This window comes from Mustela lutreola, chromosome 6 (genome assembly GCF_030435805.1).
Source record: "Mustela lutreola isolate mMusLut2 chromosome 6, mMusLut2.pri, whole genome shotgun sequence".
NCBI lineage: Eukaryota > Metazoa > Chordata > Mammalia > Carnivora > Mustelidae > Mustela > Mustela lutreola.
This window is the reverse complement of record NC_081295.1, coordinates 87,480,596-87,507,351: the sequence shown is the minus strand read 5'-3', so window position 1 is coordinate 87,507,351 and position 26,756 is coordinate 87,480,596. Positions and strand designations below refer to the sequence as shown.

The window sequence follows — 26,756 nt, the reverse complement described above, 5'->3', positions numbered from 1 at the left end:
TAAAGAGTCCTATTGATATGAATACATTAATAGTAGGAGATCTTAACACGCTCTCTCAGAAATAGACAGATCATCCAAACAGAAAATCAGTAAAGAAACAAGAGCATTGAATGACACATTGGACCAGATGGACCTCATAGATATATACAGAACATTCCACCCTAAAACAACAGAATACTCATTCTTCTCAAGTGCACATAGAACCTTTTCCAGAATAGACCACATACTGGGTCATAAATCAGGGCTCAACTGAATCCAAAAGACTGAGATTATTCCCTGTATATTCTCAGATCATAATGCTTTGAAACTGGAGCTCAATCACAAGGAAAAGTTTGGAAGGAACTCAAACACCTGGAAGCTAAAGACCACTTTGCTTAAGAATGCTTGGATCAACCAGGATATCAAAGAACTTAAACAATTCATGGAAACCAATGAGAATGAAGACACTTCAGTCCAAAACCTATGGGATACAGCAAAGGCAGTCCTAAGGGGGGAAATACATAGCCATCCAAGCCTCCCTCAAAAAAATGGAAAAATCTAGAGCACACCAGCTGTCTCTACACCTTAAAGAACTGGAGAATCAATAACGAATTAAACCAACTCCACACACAAGAAGGGAAATAATCAAGATTAGAGCAGAGGTCAATGAGGTAGAAACTAGAGATACAGTAGAACGTATCAATGAAACTAGAAGCTGGTTTTTTGAAAGAAACAATAAGATCGATAAACCATTGGCCACACTAATCCAAAAGAAAAGAGAGAAAGCCCAAATTAATAAAATTATGAATGAAAAGGGAGAGATCACAACTAACACCAAGGAAGTAGAAACAATAATCAAAAGTTATTATCAACAGTTATATGCCAATAAGTTAAGCAACCTAGATGAAATGGATGCATTCCTGAAAAACTATAAACTCCCAAAATTGAACCAGGGTTTACCTAATTCTAATAAATTCTCCCCTGGATTCCTAATAAACCCAAAGGAATCAATCTCTATAATCTATTTCATGTGGGGAAAAGATAGTTTCAGTGACAGCAATAAGACACTCCTTGCTCCCAAACAATGCTATAGCAGAGCACTTGCTTACACATTTTATGACTTAATTGTCCCAACAAAAATGAAGACAAGTTTATTACTACTAAGTGACAGGGAACATAAACCAGTAGAGAGAAAGTGACCTAATGTCAGAGGTTATACATGAAGTGTGGGGTTGGTTCTCAGCATGAGGCTCCTTCATTGAATCTGATCTATTAGGGAGGACTCCTGAAGCCATTATCCCACCATTGCCCCCTTAGCAAAATAAGTAACTCATTCCAGGAGCCCAGGAAAATAAGGGGGTTGGCATGAATTTCTTTTATTTTCAATGGTTTGTGGAGGAGAATGTAGGCATAGAACAATTACAAAGCACTCTAGGATGCCTCTGGGGCCTCAAAAGATGAGGGAATATATGTTATGGCAGCAGATCTCAAACTTTTTCCAGGAACTACCTGTACTCTTAAAAGTATCAAAGACCCCAAAGAATGTTTGTTTTTGTTTGTTATATCTATATAATATCCATTTGGTATATCAGTTTAATTTCTATTTGCCATATTAGAAATTAAAAGAGAAAAAAAATAAATATTTAACTCATTTAAAAATAACAAGGACAGTAAATCATACTATATGTTAGCATAACACATTTAAGAAAATGACCATTTTCAAAAAAAAAAGGTTATTTTTTAAAATCTCTTTAATGCTAGGCTTACCAAAAGGCAACTGGATTCACCTTTCTGCTTTTGCATTCAATTTGATATGAAATCACAATCAGATGGGTTGTAAACAATTCCTCCATATGGTCATTAGAACATGAGTGGAAAGGCAGATAATATCTTAGTAGTATCGTGAAAATAGTTGACCTCAGTAACCCATGCTTTGAGAACCAGTGAAATAAAGAGGTATTACAGATTCTCCTCCTAATTTCATTGATGGCAGATTCTAAACAAGACAGTGCTGGAGTCAGTGCTTTATGGCTCTGGGACTATAGCTGACATGTGCAGACACATAAGGCCACCATAACTGTTTTCATTATACAACAGAAGTGACAAGGATGAATAAAAGGAAGTCCTGGGAATGGAAAAGTCTCTATGATACATTAGAGCACACAAGTGTTCCTTGGCAAGATTGTTACTGTTCTGCCCAAACACACTTCTCTGTGGGAGAGCTGAACTTCTTTTCCTTTAAAATTAGATGTGGCCACATGACTTGTCTGAAGCAGTGTGATGTGTGGCATTTCCAGGAAGAAGCTTAAGAGTAGTTTGTTCTTTATCACATTCTTTCCCTCTTGGCAATCACCTGTATTCTATGTGAATATTAGCTGCCCTGTTAGCATGGAGACAAGGATGAGGGCAACACTGATAAGACACAATCTCTAGCTAACCCTTGCTGGACATGTAGCACAAATGAGAAACATTTGTGGTTTTCAGCCATTGAGTTGTTGGAATTGTTTGTTATAACTGCACAATCTAGCTCATCTTGACTGATATAGACACTTCACTTGAAAGGTCAGTCAAAGATGTGGAACACACCATTTAATGGTCATTTATTGTGAGTTTTCTGTGCATTAAACACCGTTCCAGGTACTATGATTACAGATGATACCAGGAACCTGAGGTAATGACTTGAGCCAAAGGTAGAAGCTTAGCTGACTAACCACCCAGGCATCCCAATAGTGCTGGTTTTGTATCGCCCTCGACCCGCAAGGATGACAAGAAGCCCCAGATCAGATGTATCTTCTCTCTTTATTTCTGCAAGTCTACACACTTATATACGTTTACATGACTAATCAGCGAGCAGGGTACAGGAGGGAGCGAATCACGCTGTGCACCTAAACAAACAACTTCGCTAGCAACCAATGCTGTTTACTTCCTCTTTGGGCATTCTGCTTAGTCTCACAAGGCAATCCTAATCTGGCAACTAGCCAGGCGCCATCTTTTAATGGTGGAGGCCGCCCTGGCCAGGGGCCTGCCTCCGACATCTCCCCCTTTTTTCTTTTATGGCAAGGATCGTGCCTGTCTTAGGTTGTCAGTGGCGGGGAATATCCTTACCCGTCATCAGACGGCAGATATCAATGATCTGCATCCTGTCTTAGGTTGGTATATTTCCCCCACCAATCTTACCCATCGTTGACTACCGATCCAGCATACTTAGCCACACTTGGGGGAATGTTCCAGCCTCGATGGCTAACAAGGCCTGCACCATGGCTTGCTGTTGCCTAGGTTGCTGTCACCTCCAAATTTGCAGTTTTCTTACTAGTAGAATCAAGCCCACTACGAGGATTGTCATCAGACCAATTACCCTAGCCCATTGTTTTGTAAAGGTTAACCCATCTTGCAATGTTTTGATTATCTCTGGGAGGGTTACAAGCTCAACTCTGGTGTTATTTATCCTTGTTATGCCTAGTAGCAGGTGCTGAGTGTAGTTTTGGAATTCTGTGGATTAATTCCCTCGCAAGTATTGGGAGAGCTGTCGGGAGACATTCTGTAAGTCACTCATATTAGTATAGGCTATGGGAGTTACACAAATTGCCGGGAAGGGTGCTATACATCCCAGTCCCAATAGGGCCCCCAATATGTCCATTTGTTCTTGAACCAAATCCACTCTCTGGTTGACTATCAGGATTCCTGCTTGCAGATGTGCATTGATCTGACTCTGTGTTTGAAGGGCAGCCACTGTTCCTTCTGCAAGGGTGTTCACAGCTTCCGCAGTGGGTATAGTTGTAGCAAGCGAGACTGCTGCTGCTGCGGCAGCTGCTGTAGATATAGCCAATGCTGTCACAACGGCGGCTGTGATACCAAAATCTCTCTTCTTTCTGGTAACTTGTCCTCTGGAATGGAAACTGGGATAGGAACATGGGTAGGGATATGCATAATCACAGCCAGCTTGAAGGCCGTGACATTCCAGCACTGGAAAAGACAGCGATTCTTAGTGCAATTTAATGTATCATTCAACTCGCTAGCATTTGTTACGAGGAAAAGGAACGGTGGCGAGACGTATATGGGAGTGGGCTGATAAGTAATATTATTGGGACAAGACACATTAACTGTTGTCTCAAAGGTACTAGAGTAATTTTGTTTATAAGAACAGTTGAGGAATTTGCCACCATTTAACATGGACACTGCTGAGATATCAGTACATGCTCCTAGCAAGTTACAGACCTGCCATGCATCAAAGGGAGAGGAGGGATTGCCTTGCTTAGGATTTTGAAAGGAATAATTGTAACCTGTAAAGGTATTATTTTTATGAGTAGGAAAGCGTGGAGTGAGTGTAAAGCTATGCATTTCATTGATGTAAACTGAGCGCAAGGTACTCTGACATCCAGACCACTCCGGTGGCCATACCCTGTTATTGGTGCACCTGGGCAACTTAAAAGGTTGATATGGCCCTGAGGCATTAATAGGTTTCACAGGGGCCAAACCCTGGATCACAAGTGGTCCCATTGAGGTATGTTTAGCAAGCCTTCATCTAGGAAGCATGGAGCCGCCTTTTCCACTGTATTCAAAAAGGCCCAAGCAGTTTTTGCTTTTAGTGGAGTTCCATTAGCTTTCAGCAGGTCTTCTAAAGACCCTTCCAACCGCACTTTAGATATTTCAGATCCCATTATGAACACACAGACAACAGACGCGGACGTTAAAGACACTAACTAGCACATTAACTTTTTACACGCATATACTTCAGTTGACCTTTACTCCCTGCTTTACCGCGGAATTCCCACTTTTGAACGTGGCTAATGTCCCCGCTTTCCTGCGGATTACCTTGCAAGATTCCTTTATTTAGTTCCCGGGTGCCGGCGCCATTTGTCGCCCTCGACCCACAAGGACGACAAGAAGCCCCAGTTCAGATGTATCTTCTCTCTTTATTTCTGCAAGTCTACACACTTATATACGCTTACATGACCAATCAGCGAGCAGGGTACAGGAGGGAGCGAATCAGGCTGTGCACCTAAACGAACAACTTCGCTAGCAACCAATGCTGTTTACTTCCTCTTTGGGCGTGCTTAGTCTCACGAGGCAATCCTAATCTGGCAACTAGCCAGGCGCCATCTTTTAATGGCGGAGGCCACCCTGGCCAAGGGCCTGCCTCTGACAGTTTTGAAGATAAAGAAAGCGACCATGAGCCAAGGAATGCAGCCTTGATGTCAGAAAAGACAAAGAAAACAGATTCTCCCTTAGAGCTTTTAGAGGGAGTGAGTCTGACATCTAGAACTGTAAGAGAATTAATTTTGCTTTAAGCCACCAAGCATATGGCAACTGGTTAAGAAGTTATAAGAAATTCATAAAGCTGGGACAGAGTTGATTAAGAACTAACAGTTACCTCATTGTGGTTGTGATTTGTATTTCCCTGATGCCAAGTGATGTTGAGCATATTTTCATGTGTCTGTTGGCCATTTGTATGTCCTCTCTGGAGAAATGTCTGTTCATGTCTTCTGCCCATTTCTTGACTGGGTTATTTGTTTTGGGGGGTGTTGAGTTTAATATGTTCTTTATAGATTTTTGAATACTAGCTTCTTATCTGATAAGACATTTGCAAATATCTTCTCTCATTCTGTATGGCTAAAATTAACAAGTCAGGAAACAACAAATATTGGCAAAGATGTGGAAAAAGGAGAACCCACTTACACTACTTGTGGGAATGCAAGCTGACACAGCCACTCTGGAAAACAGTATGGTGATTAATCAAAAAGTTAAAAAAAAGGGTACCTGGGTGACTCAGTGGGTTAAGCCTCTGCCTTCAGCTGAGGTCATGATCTCAGGGTCCTGGGATCAAGCCCCGCATCCATCTCTCTGCTCAGCAGGGAGCCTGCTTTCCTCTCTCCCTGCCTGCCTGCTCCTCTGCCTACTTGTGATCTCTCACTCTGTCAAATAAATAAATAACATCTTAACAAAAACAACAACAAAAGGGTAAAAAGACAGCTACCAGGATTTGCACTACCAGGTATTTACCCAAAAGATCCAAATAGTGATCAAAAGGGACATCTGCAACCCCGATATTTATAGTAGCAATGTCCACAATAACCAAACTATGGAAAGAGCCCAGATGTGTACCAACAGATGAATGCATAAAGAAGATGTGATATATATATATATAACATCATATATAGATAGATAGATATAGATATATATGAGATAGACTATTACTCAGCCATCAAAAACAATGAAATCTTACCATTTGCAATGATGTGGTTGGAACTGGAGCGTATTATGCTAAGTGAAATAAGTCAGTCGGAGAAAGACAATTATCATGTGATTTCACTCACATGTGGAATTTAAAATACAAAACAGAGGAGCATGGGGGAGGGAAGAAAAAATAAAATAAGATAAGATCAAAGAAGGAGACAAAGCCATAAATGACTCTTAACTATAGGAAACAAATGGAGGGCTGCTGGAGGGAAGGAGGGTGAGGTTGTCCTAGATTTAAACCTGTTTTGCCACCTATCAACTGTATGCCTTCAAGAAAATTAACCTAAGACTCCATTTCTTTAGTTGCAAAATTCATTCTATTAATTGCAAGATTATTATAAGTATTGGACATTGCCTGGCATGGTTCTTGGCATGTAAGAAGTGTTCCAAAAATGGTATCCACTTATTCTATGACTTCTTCCCATATACCCCTTTTTTTAAAGCAGAGAGGGTAAGCGTTAATGTCCCTTGGGGGCACAATTGGAAATGTATCTATAAGAGGGAGCTGACCAGACTTCAGCCAGGGCCTAGACTACCTACAAGGGAGTGAGGAAAGTCATAAATGTGCAGGGCCAGATCTTGTTTTTATATAAAATATTGATATTCTGTTCATCATGGACTTTTTTTTTTTTTTGCATTGATTCTGACTTCTAAAAATACTGCGTTAAGTATTATTTATCTTGATAACCTACTTTTTTGGCACCCCTTTCCATTTTGTGCCCAAGGTTTCATTCACCCAGCTCTAGTCCTGCTCTTCCCACAGCACTTTGTGCTGGTCACACCACCATCTAGGTCTTAGACTAGCGCAGGTGAAGAAGTCCATAAAAAAGACCCAAGATCTTCATCTTTTTTTTTTTTTTCTTAAATCTTTTCAGTGTTCCAAGACTCATTGTTTACGCACCACACCCCGTGCTCCATGTAATATGTGCTCTCTTTAATACCCACCACCAGGCTCACCCATCCCCCCACACCCTCCCTTCCAAAAGCCTAGGTTTGTTTCTCAAAGCCCAGTCTCTCATGGTTGGTTTCCCCCTCCAATTTCCCCCAATTTACTTTTCCTTTCCTTCTCCTAATAGCCTCCATGTTATTCCTTATACTCCACAATAAGTGAAACCATATGATAATTGACTCTCTCGGCCTGACTCATTTCATTCAGCATATCTCCTCCAGCTGACTTTGACCTAGCGCTCCCCAAGTCCTAGAATGCATACTGGCGAGGGAAGGAGAAGAAGTGGACTACAACTTCCAGAATGCCCCACGGCACAGCGCCCTCGCTGGATTGGCTGCGCGAGCCCCGCCCCCGCCCCGCCCCTACCGCGAGGCCCTAGGGCACCGAGCCCAGGTCTAAAGCGCTTCCGAAGCCGGCTACCCAGTGGAATTTCGCCTGGCCCCCGGACTTCATGGCGGCGAGGCCCGTGTCCCGGATGCTGCAGCGGGTGCTGAGGTCCGGCCTCCGGAGCTGCAGCTCCGGGGCTCCAGTGACGCAGCACCGCCCCGGGGAGCCCCCCCAAACTGCTGCGGAGGTGAGCCCGCCCACATCCACACCTTCCCCGGGAAAGGGCGACCGGCCATCTGACCCTCACGCCGAGAAGCACCCAGGCGGGGCTGCGACGGCGGCTTCTGGGAGGGACCCCCTCAGCGCTTCCTTGGGGGTGGGGAAAGGTGTGGAGGGATACTCTCTAAGCTGCCCAGTCTCACCTGATACCCAAGGGACGGGCGCTCCTTGGGGTGCCGCTTAACCAACCACCTTCCTGCCCACCCAGCCATGCAACCCCCTTCCAGGTCTGAGTGACTACCGGAGATGGGGAGCAGGCAGGTAGGACTCTGGGTCCGGTGAGTTGTTAACTGAACCCCTTCACAGCCTTGCCTCACCCCCCCTGTTTCTTGAACACTTTCCTCTTTCCTCCACAGTGGAGGCTGTGTGTGTGTGTGACCGGGTGTTCTTGTGACACCCTGCTTCATAGTGTGACAGTGGTTAAAAATGTCACCTTGGTGCCACCAGTAGTCACTGGTCACGTCTGTAGTTACAGGGCTCTGTGACTTGTCCTTCACACTTTCAGTTTCATCTTCATGCCCCTTAGGAAGGCTCAACCTCATTCTTGAGCAGAAGGGAGCAGGATCCCCGTCCAGATGAGGAACTCAGTTTTCCTGAAGGTTTGGGATAGGCCCCTTCAAGTGCTAGATAGCGTTCCACAGAGTGATTCATGTCATAACAAGTTTTTTTTAAGTTTGGTGTTCTTTTGCCCATGTGGTCAGGAAATAATTTGGGGAGAAGCCTCTCTTTTTCATTTTCTCCACCCGCCCGGTCATTCTTTTCCCATTTCTTAGCATAAGACTTCACACCCTGGGAATCATCAGATCATATGCCCCCACACCCTCAGGGGGAGGGCATTGGCCTAACTTGCTTTCCTGGAGTCTCATCCTTTCTGGATCTTCAGATAATCAGGCCTCATTGCTGCGAAATGAAATTTTTCAGTTTCCTTGAACTGCGAACTTTATTGAGGGGAAAAGTAGGAATGCAAGGATTGGTGAGAGAGCTTTAAAGAGTTCAGGGACAGGGAAGTTTCTTCTTCCTCATGCCCCTAATTTCCTTTAGGAAGGGATCCATGCCAAGTGACAGATCTCTCTTTCTCTCTCTCCCTCTCTCTCTCTCTCTCTTTTTTTTTTTTTTTTTTTTTTTTTTTTAAGATTTTACTTATTTGTCAGCTAGAAAGCACAAGCAGGGGGAGCAGCAGGCAGAGGGAGAAGCAAGATCTCTGCTGAGCAGGGAGCCCGATGCAGGACTTGATCCCAGGACCCCAAGATCATGACCTGAGCTGAAGGCACCAACTGAGCCACCCAGGTGTCTCCGTACTTGGTCTCTTTTAGTCCTCACGGTAAACCACGTGAGGTCAAGAGTTTGTATTTTCAGGTGAGGGGGCTCACTGAAATTAACTTCCTGGAGTCACAGAGCTGAAAATAATGGAGCAGTAACTCAAACTCTAGCACCTGTGCTCCCTACTCTTCCTTTCAGGTAGAGTAGGATGAGAGGCACCCCCACCCTTTCCTTTACCCTGTAAAGGGAAGTGTAACTAGCAGCGAAGAACACAGATTCTAGAGCAGGATGCCAGCTTGGGAAGCCTAGCCTTACCACTGAGTAGGTGTATGAACTTCAGCAAGTCCCTTTGCCTCCCAGTGCTTCAGTCTTCTCATCTATAAAATGGGAATATGTGTCTACTTCATAGTCCTAGAGATTGAGAGAATTAGTATATGTTGATATGTGTACTTAGAACAAAGCTTGACACACATACGTGCTGTGTTATGTACATATTTGTTGTAATTACTGTCAGTCTTGCCACCATGGACACATGATGTGTCCCACAAGCCCCCTCCCCCTGGACACTCAGGATAGCCACTCTGTGAACTCTCTGGTTCTAGACCTCCTATGCCCGACACTCCCTATTAGGGTTATCCTCAGCAGGCGGATTGCTCCTCGAGTGCCGGGTGCTCTCCCACCTTTCTAGGTATTTCTGCAAGGTGCTGAACATGGTACTCTGCAGGCAGTGGGGTCAGCAGATGTTTTTGGCTGTTTGAAACTCACCTGGTAAGGGGGGGCACATGGAATGGTAGAACATTGCCCAGGAATTCCCAGGTTTTCACCTTCACTCTGTCTCCAGTTTTACTTTGCTCTGGGGCTGTCACTTTCCCTCTCCAGCCAAAGGGCTGAACCAGCCCATATTTACACCATGAGGGAGGGCACAGAATGTCTTTAAGAAAATCTCCTAAGGTGAGGCAAATCTGGAGATCTTTTTTTTTTTTTAAGATTATTTATTTATTTATTTATTTGACAGAGATCACAAGTGGGCAGGTCAGGGGAGTGGGGGTGGGGAAGAAGCAGGCTCCCTGCTGAGCAGAGACCCCCCCCCCGCCCCAAAGTGGGGCTCGATCCCAGGACCCTGGGATCATGACCTGAGCCCAAAGCAGAGGCTTAACCTACTGAGCCACCGAGGTGCCCCGGATCTAGAGATCTCTATGGTCAGCTTCTTCACAGAACTTGCCAGCTGGCAAGAGCAGGAGTGGGGCATTGGGAACCCCTGTCCTCACCTCCCATCCTGCAGGGTGCCTTTCCTTCCACCCTGAGAAGTGTTTGGAGAGACAGAGCGAGAAGCCACCGAGTATTGTCTGTTTGTGTTTCAAGGTGGGGGTGTGAGAGATGTGAGGTGTGGAATGGGAGCTGGCTGTGAGGACAGTGGAAAGTGAGCCTTGGGCTTGGTCCAAGGATGGGTTGAGCGACTTTTACAGGTGGAAAGGGGAGGTGGTGGGGTGTGAGTTAAGTGGGGAAGTGGTTGGGGAGACACAACTACTGGCTGTCCTGATTGGGGTGACCCACATAACCTCTGCAGGGCTTACCCCAGCCCAGAAGCATGACACCCTTCTTTCTTCTTCCCAGGATCCATGCGGGCTTTGTTGGGACCACAGGGGTTAGCCTCAGGTCCTGGGCCTGTTGCTTTAGGACGGGCAGGGCAGAGAGAGGGTGGTTTTCTGCAGGACAGAGACACCCAGTATTCAGAGGGTCACAGTGAACAAATATTGGAGAAGGGGTGTTATGAAGGAAGGAAGTGGGTGTAGGAGAAGGTGGGAGGAGACAGTAGGCCTGGCCTGGGACAATGACGCACAAAGGGAAAGAAGTTCCAATCTAAGTGTGACTGTCGGTGCTGGGAGCCTGAGGTGTAAAGACCCCACACTTAGGGAGGGATGGAGGAAGAGGGGGGATCCAGACCTCAGGCTAGGCACCTTGCTGGGTCTTCTTGTTTAACAGAGATGCTTTTCAAGGCACCCAAGTACATCCTCCCAAATAGCAAGGATCCCAAATCAGAGCCACTGATATCTGAGTTTGGAATGTATTCTTTTTCTCCTGTATAACCCTATTTATGATACTCTAGAACTGTTTGGGGGCTGGCCTTTATCATTCAAACCAAATCCCAGAGTTCGTGACTATTCGGAGGGCAGCATCCCTCCCTTAACTGACTCCTTTGCACCACCCTTGCCCACCCCGACCCCGTGCCCCAGTCCGCACTGGGCAGGTAGAAAAGACACATTCAGTAGCAGGTGGCAGGCTTCCTTGTGCCTGGTCATCTGTGGTCCTGGAGGAGTGCAGGATCCACTTGCCCTGCTTTGGGGGGGGTGTGACAGCCGGTCTGAAACCCCAGCCTTGGCCCATCTGCCATTAAGTAGGGCTGGGCCTTGCGGGACTGACTCGGGGAGCCGGCAAGTGCAGGAAAACGAGTCACAGCACACGACTAGTGCTCCTCCACAAATATGTATGTCATAAATAGATGGATATAGATAGGAATTCTGTTCAGAAAACTTACTGAATACCTGCTCTGTGCTACAACTCTTCCAGCTGAGTCTGGGAGAATTATTTTCCACCCTTTGTGGATGAGGAAACTAAGACTTAAAGAATTTGGGTGATTTGCTCAACAGCTACTTAGTAATAAAGCCGAGCTTGAAATTCAGGTTTACCGACTCCCAGAGCCTATGCTCTGAACCACAACTACCAGCCCTGGATTAAAATAGTTCCTGATCTGGGTGTCGCTGGGCCAGTGGTTCTCAGCCAAACTGCAGGCTGAAGAGCTGAGACGTGAAAAAAAAAAAAAAAAAAAACAACTCAGGACCCTATCGCAGAGCAATGGAGTCAGAATCTTTGGAGTGGGGCTCTCCAGCCTCAGCACTTCTTAGAAATACTGCTGGCAATTTTGATGTGTAAACCTTTGAGAGCCACTGTCCTAGGCAAAACCATTTTGACAGTAGAGACCACCCCGGAAATGAAGGATGACCCCAGTGTGACTAGTTTTGCACACACCACTTTTCTCTTCCAATTAGTCCACTGACACAGTGACATACCTGACATACCGTGTAGACTCCGGGATTCTGAATCAGGCTGGGGGGCTCCCCACATGGGGTGGTGGGGGATGGGTAGGCAACAGCCTAGTCGAGGCTGGGCTCTGAGGCTATGAGCTGCTTCTGACATGTCCCAGCCCTTCTTGGGTGAGAGGCATCTCTGTCCACCCTGCCCAGTCATGCCTTCTGGATCCAGGATTCCTCTGACTGGTGCTGATACTTTTTTCCTGCAGGAGGGTTAAAGGAAAGGCAGATGGAAGGATGAAAGTAGGACATGCAGTGCTGGAGGAGAGAAGAGGCAGGGGTGACATCACAGTGAGGAGTTTGCAAGGCTGGCGGGGTGAGAGACTGTGTGTATGCGTGCGAGCGAGCGTGTGTCCTCCTGCCAGTACCCAGGCTGCTGAATCTAGATAAAGTCACTCCAGGTCTCAGCGGTGAAATCCAGCATCCTCCCTGCCCCCACGGAGGGCCACAACAAGAGATTCTGATTGGGAGTTCCTCTGGTGCCCGTTACTCTGCTTGCTCCCTGGTTTTTGCTGAGTCATGCTCCTTGGTCCTCTCACTTGCTCCCAGTTGGTACACTTTGACTCCCCCACCCAGCCAACAACCCCCGGTATGTTTAGATTGGGGTGAGAGCGACTCCTGAGGGGCAGGGATCCTGAGTGACTGACAGATTCCTAAGTTGCAAAGAACTGTTGAAGGATTGGGGCAACTCTGCTGGAAACTCAGGCTTCCAGTTATCTGATCTCTTGGACTGCAGTGGCCAGTGGGGCTCCGGTCTGTCTTGTCCTCTGCCCCACCCCCAAAGCTACAGGCGGAAAGGCAGTGGGGTGAGTTGGGAGGTAGGAAGAAGCACTGTTAGGATTGTAACAGACAGCAGTTTGGAGAAGTGAGTCCTGCTTGCTTGTCATGGGACTATAAGCACTTTCTTGGAGATTAAGGGGGATACTGGTCTTGGGTGAGCAGAGTGAGGTCACTTAGGCACCCAGGAAAATCCTGGAAGCACGCCCCATATATGTTCACTCCTGTCCCTTTTATCTCCTGAGTCAGTGGCCCTTGACCCTGGATGTACCTTAGATTCACCTAGACAGACTTAAAATGTGAGTGCTCAGAGATCCAAATTCAGTTGCTTTCCAGTGCAAGTCATTTCTTAAGCTGCCAGGTGTTTCTGACTTGCAGCCCAGGTGGAGGAAGTCCCTGAAGCGGGGCCCAAGGCCTTCTCCTCTCTTAGGTTACAAGATCACAATAATCCTAGGTGTTTACTTGCCAGCTTCCTGACCCCCTTCCCTTCGCTTACCCGAGGCCATAGCTGTGTTCTTATTTTACAGCGGGGAAGGCAGGCCTGGAGAAGTGAGGGAACTTTCTCAGGATGTCAGGTCACACCTGACCCCGTATCCAGTCCAGAGCCCTGTCTGAAGACCTCATGAGCGACCTCATGATCGACCTCATGATTTCTTTGTTATAAAGATTCTAAAGAAAGGACTTCTCCCCTATACTGCACTATACTGTGTTCCTTCTTGGATTCGCCTTTTGCAGTGAGAGGGAGGAATTTAGATCTTGGACTCAAAAGACCTGGATTTGAATTCTGGTTCTGCCAGTGGTATTCTTGAACCCCATCCAAGCTTAAGTTATGGTAATCCCTTATGGGGTAGGTGTGGGAATGGAACAGAGAACATTCTTTTTCTTTTTTTTTCCTTTTTTTTTTTTTTTAAACAGAGAACATTCTTTGGTAACTTAAAGGTGTTTTGTAAATGTTGCTTCTGTGGAGCAATGACCTCATCAGCATCTGTTGTGACTGGGGTTGTATGCTCAGGGCAGGAGCTCAGGCTAGATCAGACTTGGGGAAATGCAAGGGTTGGCTGTCTCCTTTCCTCCTTTCTCTCCCCCTGGGAGGAGTTTGGGTGGGCCTTGCAGGGAGGCTCCAGGATTCTCCTCCCTCTGAGCCCCCAGACAGTGTTTAATCCTTCCTTCCAGCAATGGGTGAGGTGAAGGATGAAGCCTAGTAATGATCTTTGCAGGGGGTTAGTGGGCGATCGTCTGGGCCCCTCCCTTCTACCTTTTGAGAGGCTGGCAGTCTCGTTCCTTCTGCAGGCTTCCCTGGTTGTGCTGTCCTTGCCCCAAAAGCCTTCTGCATGAGGGGAGCCCCCGCAGCTCGGTGTGGTCCTCAGCAGCTCCCAGTGGCTTATTGGGTCTTCCTGGGCAGTGCTGAGGTCCCAGGGAGCCCAGTGGACGGGGGAGTAGTTACGGGGAGTCAGCTTGTGTGACACCCACCCCCCGAGTTAGTGAGTTGGCTTTGAGTTCTTTCTGTTTCCTATAGTAAAGGGAGGGAATGGGAGGTCTGGGTTGGAGAAGTGGCTCGCCGTGTCCCAGGCAGCCACCATCCTGCTCAGTTATCTGCTTCCTCTCTCCTTTCTGGACACGCTTGCCAGCTGGCATTGTTACCAGGTGCTGAGTGGCATGTTCTCTCCCACTGGCCCATCCAAGAAATACTGGAGATGTTTGTTCCTGGACAGGCTTCCTTTGAAGGAGGGGGGTTGGGCAGTAGGATGGTAATAGGGAGAGAAAGGGGGTGGGGGTAGGGTGCAGGCAGCTGTGTTCCTATAGAGGTCCTGCTCCCTGGGGCTGAGCTGGGGCCTTGGGGACAGGTTCTAACCTTTAGGCCTGTACCCCAGTCTGTGAATGAGAGGGAGAATCTCAGCTCCCCTAGGACTGCGGAGATGAGGGTGGGGGAGGGGATGCCTGATAGGAGGGGGCTTATGTCCTGGAGGTGGTGGGCTCTCCATGCCCATTTCCCCCAGTCAGGGCCCAGAGGTCCACGTTTCCTCTGCCTGACACTGCAGGAGTTGTCCAGGAGGAGACAGTTCCTGCAGGAGCACGCGGCCCCCTTCTCCGCCTTCCTCACTGACAGCTTTGGCCGGCAACATAGCTACCTGCGGATCTCCCTCACCGAGAAGTGCAACCTCAGATGTGAGTTCCCTCCCTGGGCCCCTGTCCCCTTGCTGAGGCAGCTTGTGAAATCTCGCCACATCCAGGAAGCCTCCTCATCCCTCCCCATTCCCTTCCCAGTGTCTCCTCCCAACCCCTCTTCCCTGCTTGCCGGGTGGGGTGGTAGGTCAAGATAAGGGTCAAGGTTGACTTTTAGGATCCTGGGAGCTGGGTTCTACTTGGAACTAGATTTGAAAACAGAACTGCAGTGGAGATTGGTCCTAAATCTCAGTCTTCAGGGCTCTTCCTTCTTCCCTCCTGTTTCCCATGGTTCCCAGCTTTTAGGATGTGGCCAGGGGCAGGAGTGAGGGTGCTGGACACCGCTGACACATGAGGTACACAGCAGTGCCGGCCGCACTGCCAGCCACTGAGACACCCAGGCCTGTGACAGAAGTTGCTATGGCCCAGGCTAATACACTGAGTATTCATTATTCATTTCGTAATCATTTATGGAGTGCTTTGGAGGTGTAGCTGCTGCTGGAGGGACTTCCAAAATTTCTCTGTCTCCCTCTCTCCTGCTTTCCATGGTTGCTCCCAATAAGAAATGTGTTTACTTCATGGCCCAATAAAGATATGCACGTATATAGTAAACGTTTAGCCAAACAATACTCACTGCATGCAGTTCTGATGTTCTTTAGCTATTCTATTCTATCTTTAAAGACCAATTCTGGACCCTTTACTAATTTGACTAAATAACCCTATACTAGATCTTGACCCAGTCCTTGATAAAATCCCATGGGAGCTGATGGGAGGGCATGGTGCCCCCTTAACCTGCCAGAGCTCCCCTCATTTGCCCCATTCTGCCTCCCCTGAGCAAGTAGTACCTCAGTTTTCCCAACCTGTGAAATGGGACTAATTATCTGAAATAGACTGGACATGAGGGCACTTGTCACTACAGAGGAGTGTGACTTTCCACGGGTCAGAGAGTACCTCCCAGCCTCATGACCCAAACACATAGGGGTCACTATTTGCCGCACCGGATGAAATGAAAGAGGGTGACCAGTGCCAGAAGGAATGGGCTGAAGGCCAGGCAGACCCTGCTTAGCCGCCCCCCACACTGAGGGAATCAGTGTTTTGACATCCCCCACCTCAGGCCGGGTTCTGCTCTCTGCCTGATTCATCCTCTTTAACCCATTCCTCCAGCCTCCCCTCTGAGGGAAGAGGTGGTGTTCGTGTGTCACAGGTGAGAAAGGCAAGGCCTGGTGAGACTCTGTAGCATTTGTACCCACTCAGACTTGGCAAGCTCGTTCCTCACCATCCAGGTGGGGTTCAGGAGAGACTTCTGTCCTGGTAGGGAAGTGGGGGTCTGGAAGCACCGTGGGCCCCACTGCTATGGTCATGGCTTACCTCTGCAGCCCCTCCCTTCCTCAGGTCAGTACTGCATGCCCGAGGAGGGCGTCCCACTGACCCCCAAGGCCGACCTGTTGACCACAGAGGAGATCCTCACCCTCGCACGGCTCTTTGTGAAGGAAGGTATAGATAAGATCCGGCTTACGGGGGGAGAGCCGCTCATCCGGCCAGACGTGGTGGACATAGTGGGTAAGTTTGACAAAAGCCGTGGCCACTTCTCTAGCTCCCACTGTATCCAGCTGGATTTCAGTGTTCATATCAGCGGCTGACGTCCATTCCGAACATAATGCTCACTTGGCCCTACTGCCCTCTGAAACTGTCATTATTCCCATCTTGTTAGGAAATGAGGCCCCAAAGTTCAGTGATTTGCTCACAGAGCTGTTAAGTGCCAGAGCCAGTGGTTTGCATTTAGGCTAAAGTCCTCACCGGGGCCTTGAGGACCATGTGGTCTGGCTCTTGCTGATCTCTGGGACCTCTCGCCTGCCTTCTGCCTCTGTCCCGCCCCTCCGTGCACACCCCCACACCTTTGGACTCACTCTTCCCCTTGCTGGGAGCAGAGGGCACACTGCCTGACTCGTTCAGGTCTCTGTACACATGTCCTTTCCCTAAGGAGGCTTCCTTGACCACTCTTTCCAAAGTACATCCCCACATCCACACCCCAGCCACTCTCTGTCCCAGATGTTGGCAAGCTAGAGTCCACAGGCCTAATCTGGGCCACCACCTGGTTTTGTATGGCCTGCAGGCTAAGAATGGTTTTTATATTGCTAAAGGATTAAAAATCAATCAAAAGAAAAAAGCATTTTGTGACACAGGAAAGTTATATGAAATCAGAAATTCACTGTTTGCTAATAAAGTTTTATTGGAACGTAGCTGCGCCCGTTCATTTACGTATTTCCCAGGGCTGCTTTTGCAGAGCTGAACAGTTGCCACAAAGACCATGTGGCCAGCAAAGCCAAAGTAGTAACTGTCTGGCCTTTTGCAGAAAAAGTGTGGCTGCCGCTACTCTATCCCCTTGTTCTTCCTTATTTTTTCTTCATAGCATTTGTCTCATCTGTGGTTACGTTACTTGATTCTATGTTTATGTTTCCTTTGTACTGTCTCTCCCTCCCAATAACTGGCATGAAAGCTCTGGGAGCCGAGGCAGCTTTGGTTCCCAGCCACGTTCCCAGCATGTGGGCACATGCCTGACAAGTAGCTGGTGCTCGCTGAGACTTGTTGGTTTGATGTGTGATCTCTCAAGTAGAACATTCCTGCGTGCGAATGTCGGCTGTGCCTCTTACTAGTAGCATACCTTTGGGCAAGTTTTTTTTTTTTTTCTTTTTAAGATTTTTAGTTATTTATTTACTTGAGAAAGAGAAAGAGAGAAAGCATGAGCCCAAGCAGGAGCGGAGGCAGGAATGGCAGAGGGAGAGGGAGAAGCAAACTCCCCGCTGAGCAGGGAGCCTGCAGGGGGCTCCATCCCAGGACCCTGAGATCAGGACCTGAGCTGAAGGCAGACGCTTAACCGACTGAGACACCCAGGGGCCCCTGCACAACCTTTTTAAAAATCCATTCTAAGTCCACAGGCAGAGATAAAGTTTACCTGAGCAGGAAATGAGCAGAAGTGCCTAGCACATGGCAAAGTGCTCTGTAAGGGGTTACCCGGGAAGGCCTCTTGCCATGCCTTGCTTCTGAGCACCAAGGTTAGGCATGAAGAGACCTTAAGCTTCTATAGTTGTAGATGATGAGATCAGAGGAAAATAAGGCTCCCAGTTCTCAGATCCGAGCCCCCACCCTTGCTGCCCTGGGTGGGATCTCCCAGGCCTCCGGTCTCTGCCTCATTTGCCGGTTCAGTGAATGTTCTCTGGAGGCTTCTTACGTGGCTGGTACTGTGCTGGAGGCACAGAGGTGAATAAGCTGCAGACCCGGCCATTGATGATCCACAGCCCATTGGTGGAAACAGCCACCAGAGCCAATGTCTGATAAGGACAGAGAATGAGGGACCCAGGTACCCTGCAAGCCTAGGGGAGGTACCCCTGACAGTCTTTTCTTCCCTCCTTCCCCATGGCCAGCTGACTCCAGCTGCCACTGGTTATGTGCCCTGGGATCCTGCCGTCATTCCTGTGCTGGAGGAGCTGGCCCAACGGAGCTGACCCCCTGTTCCAGAGGGCCCCTCAGAGCTGAAAACAGCCTGGGTTCCAGGAAAGAGCTGAACCTGCTGAGCCCCACTGACTGCCAGGCCCCAACCCCTGATTCAGGCTGCATCATCTGCCTTCTGGCATGGGTCCTATCTTAAACCCCTGCGTTCCATCCCATGGTCTGCGGGAGAGCAGAGCTGGTGGGGATCACTGCTGGTCAGAGGGAGGACTGAGTACAGACACAAGGACACAGGCCTTTCCATAGTAGCCACCGACCTGCATAGTGGCAGGAATAGAAGCCAGAACGCCCCGTTCGCACTCTGCTATTGCCTAGCCAGGGGAACTTGTGCAGATTCCTTCCCCACTCTGAACCTCAGTGTCCTCATCTGTTCAGTGGCCCCTTCAAGGGCCTTTTGTGCTGTGCTGGCCCATGGTTTATGGGTCCTAGCTGACCAATAAGAGTTGATCGGCATGTAGATGTTAGGTAGGATAAGGCCCCAACTGCAGTGACCTCAAGTGGGATTTATCCCACCTCCAAGAGTGCTGGCTAAGGGGGAAAGACAGGCCTCCCGTTCCTCCCAGTGCTGCAAAAGATGACAGCTGCTAGGCCACTGACCGCTGTGGCGCTGAGCTTGCTAATATCTGGACATCTCTGAGCCTGGCTCCTTTGGTCTTCCCCAGAGACAGTTCCTCAGAGCAAAGCTGCCCTGAAGGGCAGGGCAGGCAGGTGCCAGTGGGGAAGCAGGGCTGAGGGGTGGGGAGGGACAAGCCCTCCAAGCTGGGATGCTTACCAATCCTTGTCCCCACCCTCAGGTGGGAGTAACAAAGGACCCCACCCAGGGGAGCAGAGCAAAAGCATTGCATGTTTGGGGGAGCCTGCTGTCTTGATTACTTCGGATCCCTGCCCGAACCCTGGTGCAGCAGAATTCCCGAGTGGAAGCCCACTCTGGGTCCCTATCTGCCATGACCTTGATCCCCCTGGGCCAACCCAAACTCCTCACTGCTCCTCCCTGCCAGCTTGTGTGTGCAGGAGTTCCTCTACCCCTTCTTTTGCAGCGGACCTTTCTGGAGTAGGACAGGCCACCAGAAATCTTCTGGCTGGTGGCATCGCTTGCTCTCAGTGCTGTGCGACAGGGTGACTGGTGCTCACACGCAACCTTGGGCACTTGGTGTGTGGCTGCGGTGGGATTGTAACTGAGTGGATGTAACTCATTACGTTTTAATTAGTTGAAATTGCCGCACATGGCCAATGGCCATGCTGTTGGACAGTGAAGTTGCGGCATTTTTGCATTTATCATTGCATATCTCATTTTTAAAAATGTTTTTGGATTTGATGAGGATCCTGCCCGGTGTCTTTCAGGGCTTCCCCTTTCCATCCAACCAAACTTCGCACAGGTCCTCCTGAGCTGCAGTCTACTTATGTGAGGCTAGCACCCTTTATCCTGCTGGAGAGCATCTGGACTGTCCCCAGTGTTTCGATGTTTCAGGCAGCACTGTTTGGAACATTTTCATTTTGGCTCGTGTGTCCCGGAGTGCACTTCCTGTGGGAGGGGAACTGTTGCCTGGTAGGATGGGTGAATGTTTAACTTTGGAAAACAATTTGGTGTTATCTTACAAAGAGTTCCTTCCAGCTTCCTCTGACCCAAGTCGTCCTCTGCACTCAGTATTCTTATTCTGGATTTTTGCCAGTTGAACAAGGATGAAATGGTATTTTATTTGGTCTTAATTTTTTTTTTTAATTGGTCTTAATTTTTATTTCTCTGTTTAAGAATGAGGTCAAGCATCTCTCAACATATGGATCAGCTCCAAATATCATTTTTCTTTCCTGTGTAATACCACCTTGTGTCTTCTGCCCCTGTTTCTCTTCTTCCTGTTTTTCTTTCATATTGGTGTGGTAAAAGTTCTTATGTTGCAAATGTCTCTTCCCAGTTGGACAAAATAAGCAACATTTTGTATAAGAATTCTTTTCATCAAAAGTGGTTGTTCAGTGGATCCCTTTTGTCCTTTATAGTCAATGCTTTTTATGTCTTTTTAAGGCAACACCTCACCCAAGGTCAGAACAGCTCCCTCTGTTTCCACTAAAACCGTTAAAATTCTGCCTTTTGAGCCTGGCAGTGGGTATTAAGGAGGGCACGTATTGCATGGAGCACTGAGTGTGGTGCATAAACAATGAATCTTGGAACACTGAAAAAAAAATTAAATCAAGTAAATAAATAAATAAATAAATGGAATTTTGCTTTTTGCTTATCTAAGTCCTCAGTTCATCTGTGGCCAGTTTTTGGTAACCCAATTTCATTTTTTTTCCCCCATGTGATAGTCTCATTTTCTCTGCATTCTGCACCTTCTTACTGAAGCCTCTGGCTCCTCAGTAAATCTGCCATATGTGCATTTGTGTGTTGGGTGCTGTTCTATTGGTTGGCTCGTCTCTCTCCATGCCAGTATCACATGCCTCAATCACTGTAGCTTCACAGTAAGGCCACTATCTGCTCAAGCAAATTCTTTTTAGTCTTTAGCAGTGTTTTAGCTATGATTTGTCCATGGACATTTTAGAATCAGCTTAGTACGTTCCATGGAAAATTCTGTTTGGATTCTTTTTTTTTTTTTTTTATTGTGTTAAAATACACATAGCATAAAATCTACCAACTTAACATTTTTCTTTTTCCTTTGGAGAGGAAAAGCGCACCCATGTGTGTTGACATGTACATATGAGTATGCCAGGTGCATTCAAAGGAAATGGAGAGAGAATGTTAAGCAGGCTCCACATCCAGAGCAGGGAAGTTTGCGATCCTGACCTGAGCTGAAATCAAGAGTTGGACGCTTAACCAACTGAGCCCCTTAGGCACCCCTATTTTAACCATTTTTTTTTTTTTTTTTTTTTTTTTTTTTTTTTTTTAACCATTTTTAAGCAAATAGTTCGGTGGTACTAAGTACACCATACTGTTGTGCACCATTCCACCATCAATACCCGTAACTTTTCATCTTGTAAATCTGAAACTCTCTAACTATTTAAAAATAATTAACTATTTACAAATAATTTCCATTCTCCACTCTCCCCAGCCCCTGGCAAACACCATTATGTTTTGTCTTTATGAGTTGAGCTACCCTAAGAATTTCATGTTAAGTGGAATCGTGCAGGATTTGTCTTTTTGTCTCTGACTTATTTCATTTAGAATAGCGTCCTCAAGGTTCATTCATGTTATAGCCTATTGCAGCATTTCTTTTTAAAGCTGAATAATATTTATGTATATACCATGTTTTGATAATCCAATCATTGGTCAACTTGGGTTGCTTCCACCATAATGCTGCTATGAACAGGTGTGTAGAAATCTCTTCGAAATTCTGCTTTTAGAAAGATTGTGGAAGTGGAATTGCTGGGTCAGATGGTAATTCTGTTTTTAATTTTTGGGGGAATACCCATACTGTTTTCCACAGCAGCTGTATCATTTTACATTCGCACCAACGGTGCACAAGGTTCTACTCCCCACATCCTCACTAACACTTGTTTTTCTGTTTTTGTTTTGTTTTATTTTGTTTTTTGATAGTAGGATGTGGGGTGATATTTCACTGTAATTTCAATTTGTATTTCCCTAATAACTAGTAATGTTGAGCATCTTTTTATATGCTTATTAGCCATTCTTATATCGTCTTTGGAGAAATGTCTATTCACATCCTTTACCCATTTTTGAATTGGGTTGTTTGGTTCTTGTTGAATTTTAGAAATTCTCTTATATTTTCTGGATATTAACCCTTTATCAGATACATGATTTAGAAATATTTTCTCCTATTCTGTGTTTGCCCTGTAGATCGTGTCTTTTGATGTACAATTTTTTTTTTTTAAGATTTTTATTTATTTTATTTGACAGAGAGAGAGATCACAAGTATGCAGAGAGGCAGGCAGAGACAGAGGGGGAAGCAGGCTCCCTGCTGAGCAGAGGGCCCGATGCGGGGCTCCATCCCAGAACACTGAGATCATGACCTGAGCCGAAGGCAGCGGCTTAATCCACTGAGCCACCCAGGCACCCCGATGTACAAATTTTTAAATATTCCTGAAGTCCAATTTGTCTATTTTGTTTTTGCGTATGCCTTTGGTGCCACATCCAAGAAACCAGTGCCTAATCTAGTGTCACAGCTTTTATACTATGATTTCTTTCAAGAGTTTTATTGTTTGAGGACTTATATTTCAGTCCTTGAGCTATTTCAAGTTAATTTTGAATAAGATGTTTGGTAAGGGTACAACTTCATTCTTTGGCACATAAGTATCCAATTTTCCTAGCACCATTTGTTGAAAACACTGTTCTTCCCATTCCTTTTTTTTTTTTAAGATTTTATTTATTTTTTATTTGACAGACAGAGATTACAGATAGGCAGAGAGGCAGGCAGAGAGGAAGTGAAGCAGGCTCCCCACTGAAGAGAGAGCCCGGTGCAGGGCTTGATCCCAGGACCCCAGGATCATGACCTGAGCTGAAGGCAGAGGCTTTAACCCACTGAGCCACCCAGGTGCCCCTCCCTTTTGAATGGTCTAGGTACCCTTAAAATCATTTGACCATACATTCAGGGATTTATTTCTGGACTGTATTTCATCAGTGTGTATATCTATGCCAGTTCGACCCTGTTTCAATTACTGTAGCTTCATGATAGGTTTTGAAACCAGGGAAGTGTGAGTCTTCCGTTTGTTCTTCCTTTTCAAGATTGTTTTGGCTATTTGGACTTTCTTGAGATTCCATATGAATTTTAGGGTGTTTTTTTCTATTTCCATAAAAAAATGCCATTGGCTTTTGATAGATATTGCAATGAATCCTTGGGTTTTTTAAGGGAGTATTGTCAAATTAACGATATTGTCTTCCAATCCATCATGCATGTCCATTTAACTTTCATTTCTCTTGGCATTGTTTTGTAGTTGTCATTGTAGGAAACTTTCACCTCCTTGGTTAAGTTAATTCCTAAGTCTTTTATTCTTTTGGATGTAAATGGAATTATTTTTGTAGTTTTCTTTTAAGAGGGTTCATTGCTTATGTATCTGTTGGGATTTTAATTACATTAAACCCATATATCAAATTGTTGAGAATTGGCATCTTTTTTGTTCATACCCCCACCTTGTCACAGCCATCTACTTCCTTTGCCCTTCTCTTTGCTCTAGGTGGCTGACACTTGGGGTCACCCATGGTGACCTTGCCTATTGGGTTTCTGATGCATTTAAGTTTCTGCCCTGGTTTTTGACAGAGGCTGAATTCTCTCCAGAACTAAAACTCCCATAGGGGATCCTTGCCCCCATGGTGATTTAGTTGGATTCCTAAATTAATTTTTCCTCCATGTGCCTTTGGCCCTAGGTATGGTAATGGATCCCCCCCAATGGTGCTAGTCTGAGTGCTATGCTATTCATTGTTGGAGCTTTTAGTTCTGTCCATACTGGGACAAATAGTTCTTTCATTAACTTCTTCATTTTAACCATCGGGATTAATCCTGTTTTATGCCAAGACCCTGATGGATAGTGTCTTTTTTTAAATTACATTTTCTAATTGTTTTTGATATATTATAGCATTGATAGGAAACTTAGGAAAATATGTTTAAATTCTTTGGAGTTTTCTATACTAACAACTAGATCATGTGCAACTAAGGGAATTTTTTCTCCTTATCTGTCGCTTTTAATTTCCTTTTCTAGTCCTGTTGCAATATCTAAAATCTCAAGTGTAATTTTCAATAGTAGTAGTAATAAAAGAATGCTCCTAATGTTTCCCCATTTAGAATATTTCTTATTTTTTTCACCAGCAACTTTAATCAAATAATGAAGTTCCCTTCCTAGTTTAAGTTTTTTTAAGATTATACTTTTTTACGTATGTTAGGATGAGCTATGATTTCTTTTCCCCTAGTACTCTGAATGACATTATGGCTTATCTTATATTACTCCTGTAGTACACCCGACCTAGTCATGGTAAACTGTGCTTTTATCTACTATTAAGTTTGGTTTATTGATACTTTAAATTTTTGCATCTGTATCCATGAGTGAAATGGCCATGTAATTTCCTCATGCCAGCTTTAACTGATTGTGAAATTAGGTTTCCAAGAATGAGTTGAGTAGTAGTATTAGTCCATTCAGGCTGCTTTGACAAAATATAGATTAGGTAGTTTATAAACAGCAAACCTTTATTTCTCATAGTTCTGGAGGCTGGAAATCCAGGATCAAGGTGCCAGTATGGTCAGGTGAGAGCTCCCATCTGGGTCAGAGTTACCATTGTATTGGTCACATGGCAGGAGGTGGTCTGTGGTATCTCTTATTAGAGCACTAATCCTCCCACCTTCAAGACCTAATCACCTCCCAAAGGCCCCACCTTCTAACACCATCACACTGAGCATTAGGATTCAACATGTGAATTTGGGGGGAGGTGAGCAGGAGACAAACATCATAGCACAGAGTATTCCCCCCAGTTCTTTCATCTGCAAGAGTTTGTGTTAGTCTGAGAATCACTTCTTTGAAAATTTGATCTCACCTGTAAAATTGTGCCTGGTATATTCTTTGCAGGGAGATTTTTAACAGATGCTTTAATTCCTTTAATAGTTATTGCATTAGGCAAATTCTTGACTTCTTTTAGAGTCAGTTTTGGTAGTTCTCTGTTTTGTTTCTTTTTTTTTTTTTTTTTTAGACATTTGTCATTATTTCTGATTTCTAATTTATTGGTATGAAATTACTAATAATATTTTCTTATTTTTTAATCTGTTTTACTTGCAGTTTGGGATTTCTTAATATTACTATGTTTTATTTGTACCTTATCTCTTTTCTGTTTCTTGATAAATCTCACCAGAGGTTTGTCTATTGTGCTAGTCTTCAACAAACCATTAACTATAACATTTAGTTATAAGTATTTAATTTTAATTCTGATTTGTTCTTTGATCTATGACATTTATGTACTGTTTTTAATTTCTAAATATATAAGGATTTTTCATTTATATTTTATTAAGTTATAATTTAATTGTGTAGTAGTCAGATATCTATATGATAATTATTCTTTAAAATTTATCGAGACTTTCTTTATGACTTAGTATATTGGCAGATTTTATAAATGTTCTGTGTGTGCTTGCAGAGAATGGTTATTTAATTATTGGATGGAGACATCTCTATTTGTTCTTTGGAGCCAGCTTGTTAATTTTATTGTTCAAACTTTTGTTTATCTCCATTTGCTGGCTTTCTACCTGTTTGGCCTGCCAATAATAAATAAGTGGGTAGATTTGTTAATTTCTCCCAGAGGTCCCATTTCTTTTTATTTTATATATAATAGAGATGATTTTATTAGGTTCTTATGTGATTAGAATTGTTATGTCTTCTTCATGAATTCAGTCTTTTATCACTATGTAGTAGCTCTCTCTATAATGATATTTTGGATCTTTAAGCTCTGTGTATTTTATTTTACTAAAGTTGTGTCAGCTTGCTTTTGGCTTTAGTAAGAACCTTGTATCAGGTTTGACTTTTTATTTTAAGCCTTTTTATGTTCTTATGCTTGAGATCTGTTTGTTGTAACAGCCCGTAGCTATTACTTGCGTTTCTTTTACCAAATTTGACAATCTCTGACTTAACTAGTGAGTTGATTCTAGGTAACTTTATTGTAACTATTGAAATATTTGGACTTGTTTCTATAATCTTTTATCTGTCACACTTTTTCTATGTTTCTTTTTCTTCTCTTTTGGCTTTTAACTAAATGATCCCTCCTTCTTCTTCCTAACAAGGCAAGAACTTTAGCACACTCTCAGGCCCTTATGTTTGTCACCCCTCACCCACCCTTACTGTTGATATTTTCTAGAATTTTATCTCTATGTTATTAGGACTAGGTTGCCCATCTGTGTGTGTGTCTCTCTCTTTTTAATTTAAAATTTTTTTTTTGAAGATTTTATTTTTTTATTTTTGAGAGAGAGCCAGCACAAGTTGAGGGGAAGGGACAGAGGGAGAGTAGACTCCCCGCTGAAGCAGGGAGCCCCATTGTGGGATTTGACCAGGACCCTGGGATCATGACCTGAGCTGAAGGCAGACACTTAATTGACTGAACCACCCAGGTACTCCCTCTTTAACAATGCTTTTTTTTTTTTTTTAAATCAATTTTATTTATTTGAGAGAGAGAGAGCTCACGTAAGTGGGAAGAATAGAGGGAGAGGGACAAGCTGACTCCGTGCTGAGCGTGGAGCCTGATGTGGGGCTTGATCCTATGAACCTGAGTTCATGAC

At 45.2% G+C, this 26,756-nt stretch overlaps 1 protein-coding gene across 5 annotated transcripts in view; it reads left to right on the top strand.

The window, feature by feature from the left end:
* Window positions 1-7,527: 7,527 nt before the first annotated feature.
* The window catches only part of MOCS1 (molybdenum cofactor synthesis 1), a 38,171-nt gene continuing 18,942 nt past the window's right edge, over window positions 7,528-26,756 (top strand). For 3 of the 5 annotated variants that reach the window (XM_059177864.1, XM_059177863.1, XM_059177867.1), the window contains exons 1-3: window positions 7,528-7,739; window positions 14,937-15,063; window positions 16,453-16,620. In XM_059177864.1, the coding sequence (XP_059033847.1) occupies window positions 7,617-7,739; window positions 14,937-15,063; window positions 16,453-16,620 (418 nt within the window). In that variant the 5' untranslated portion in view covers window positions 7,528-7,616. Of the gene's footprint in view, window positions 7,740-8,008; window positions 8,033-14,936; window positions 15,064-16,452; window positions 16,621-26,756 lie in introns of those variants that run through there. The other 2 variants (XM_059177865.1, XM_059177866.1) reach the window with 2 other exon arrangements.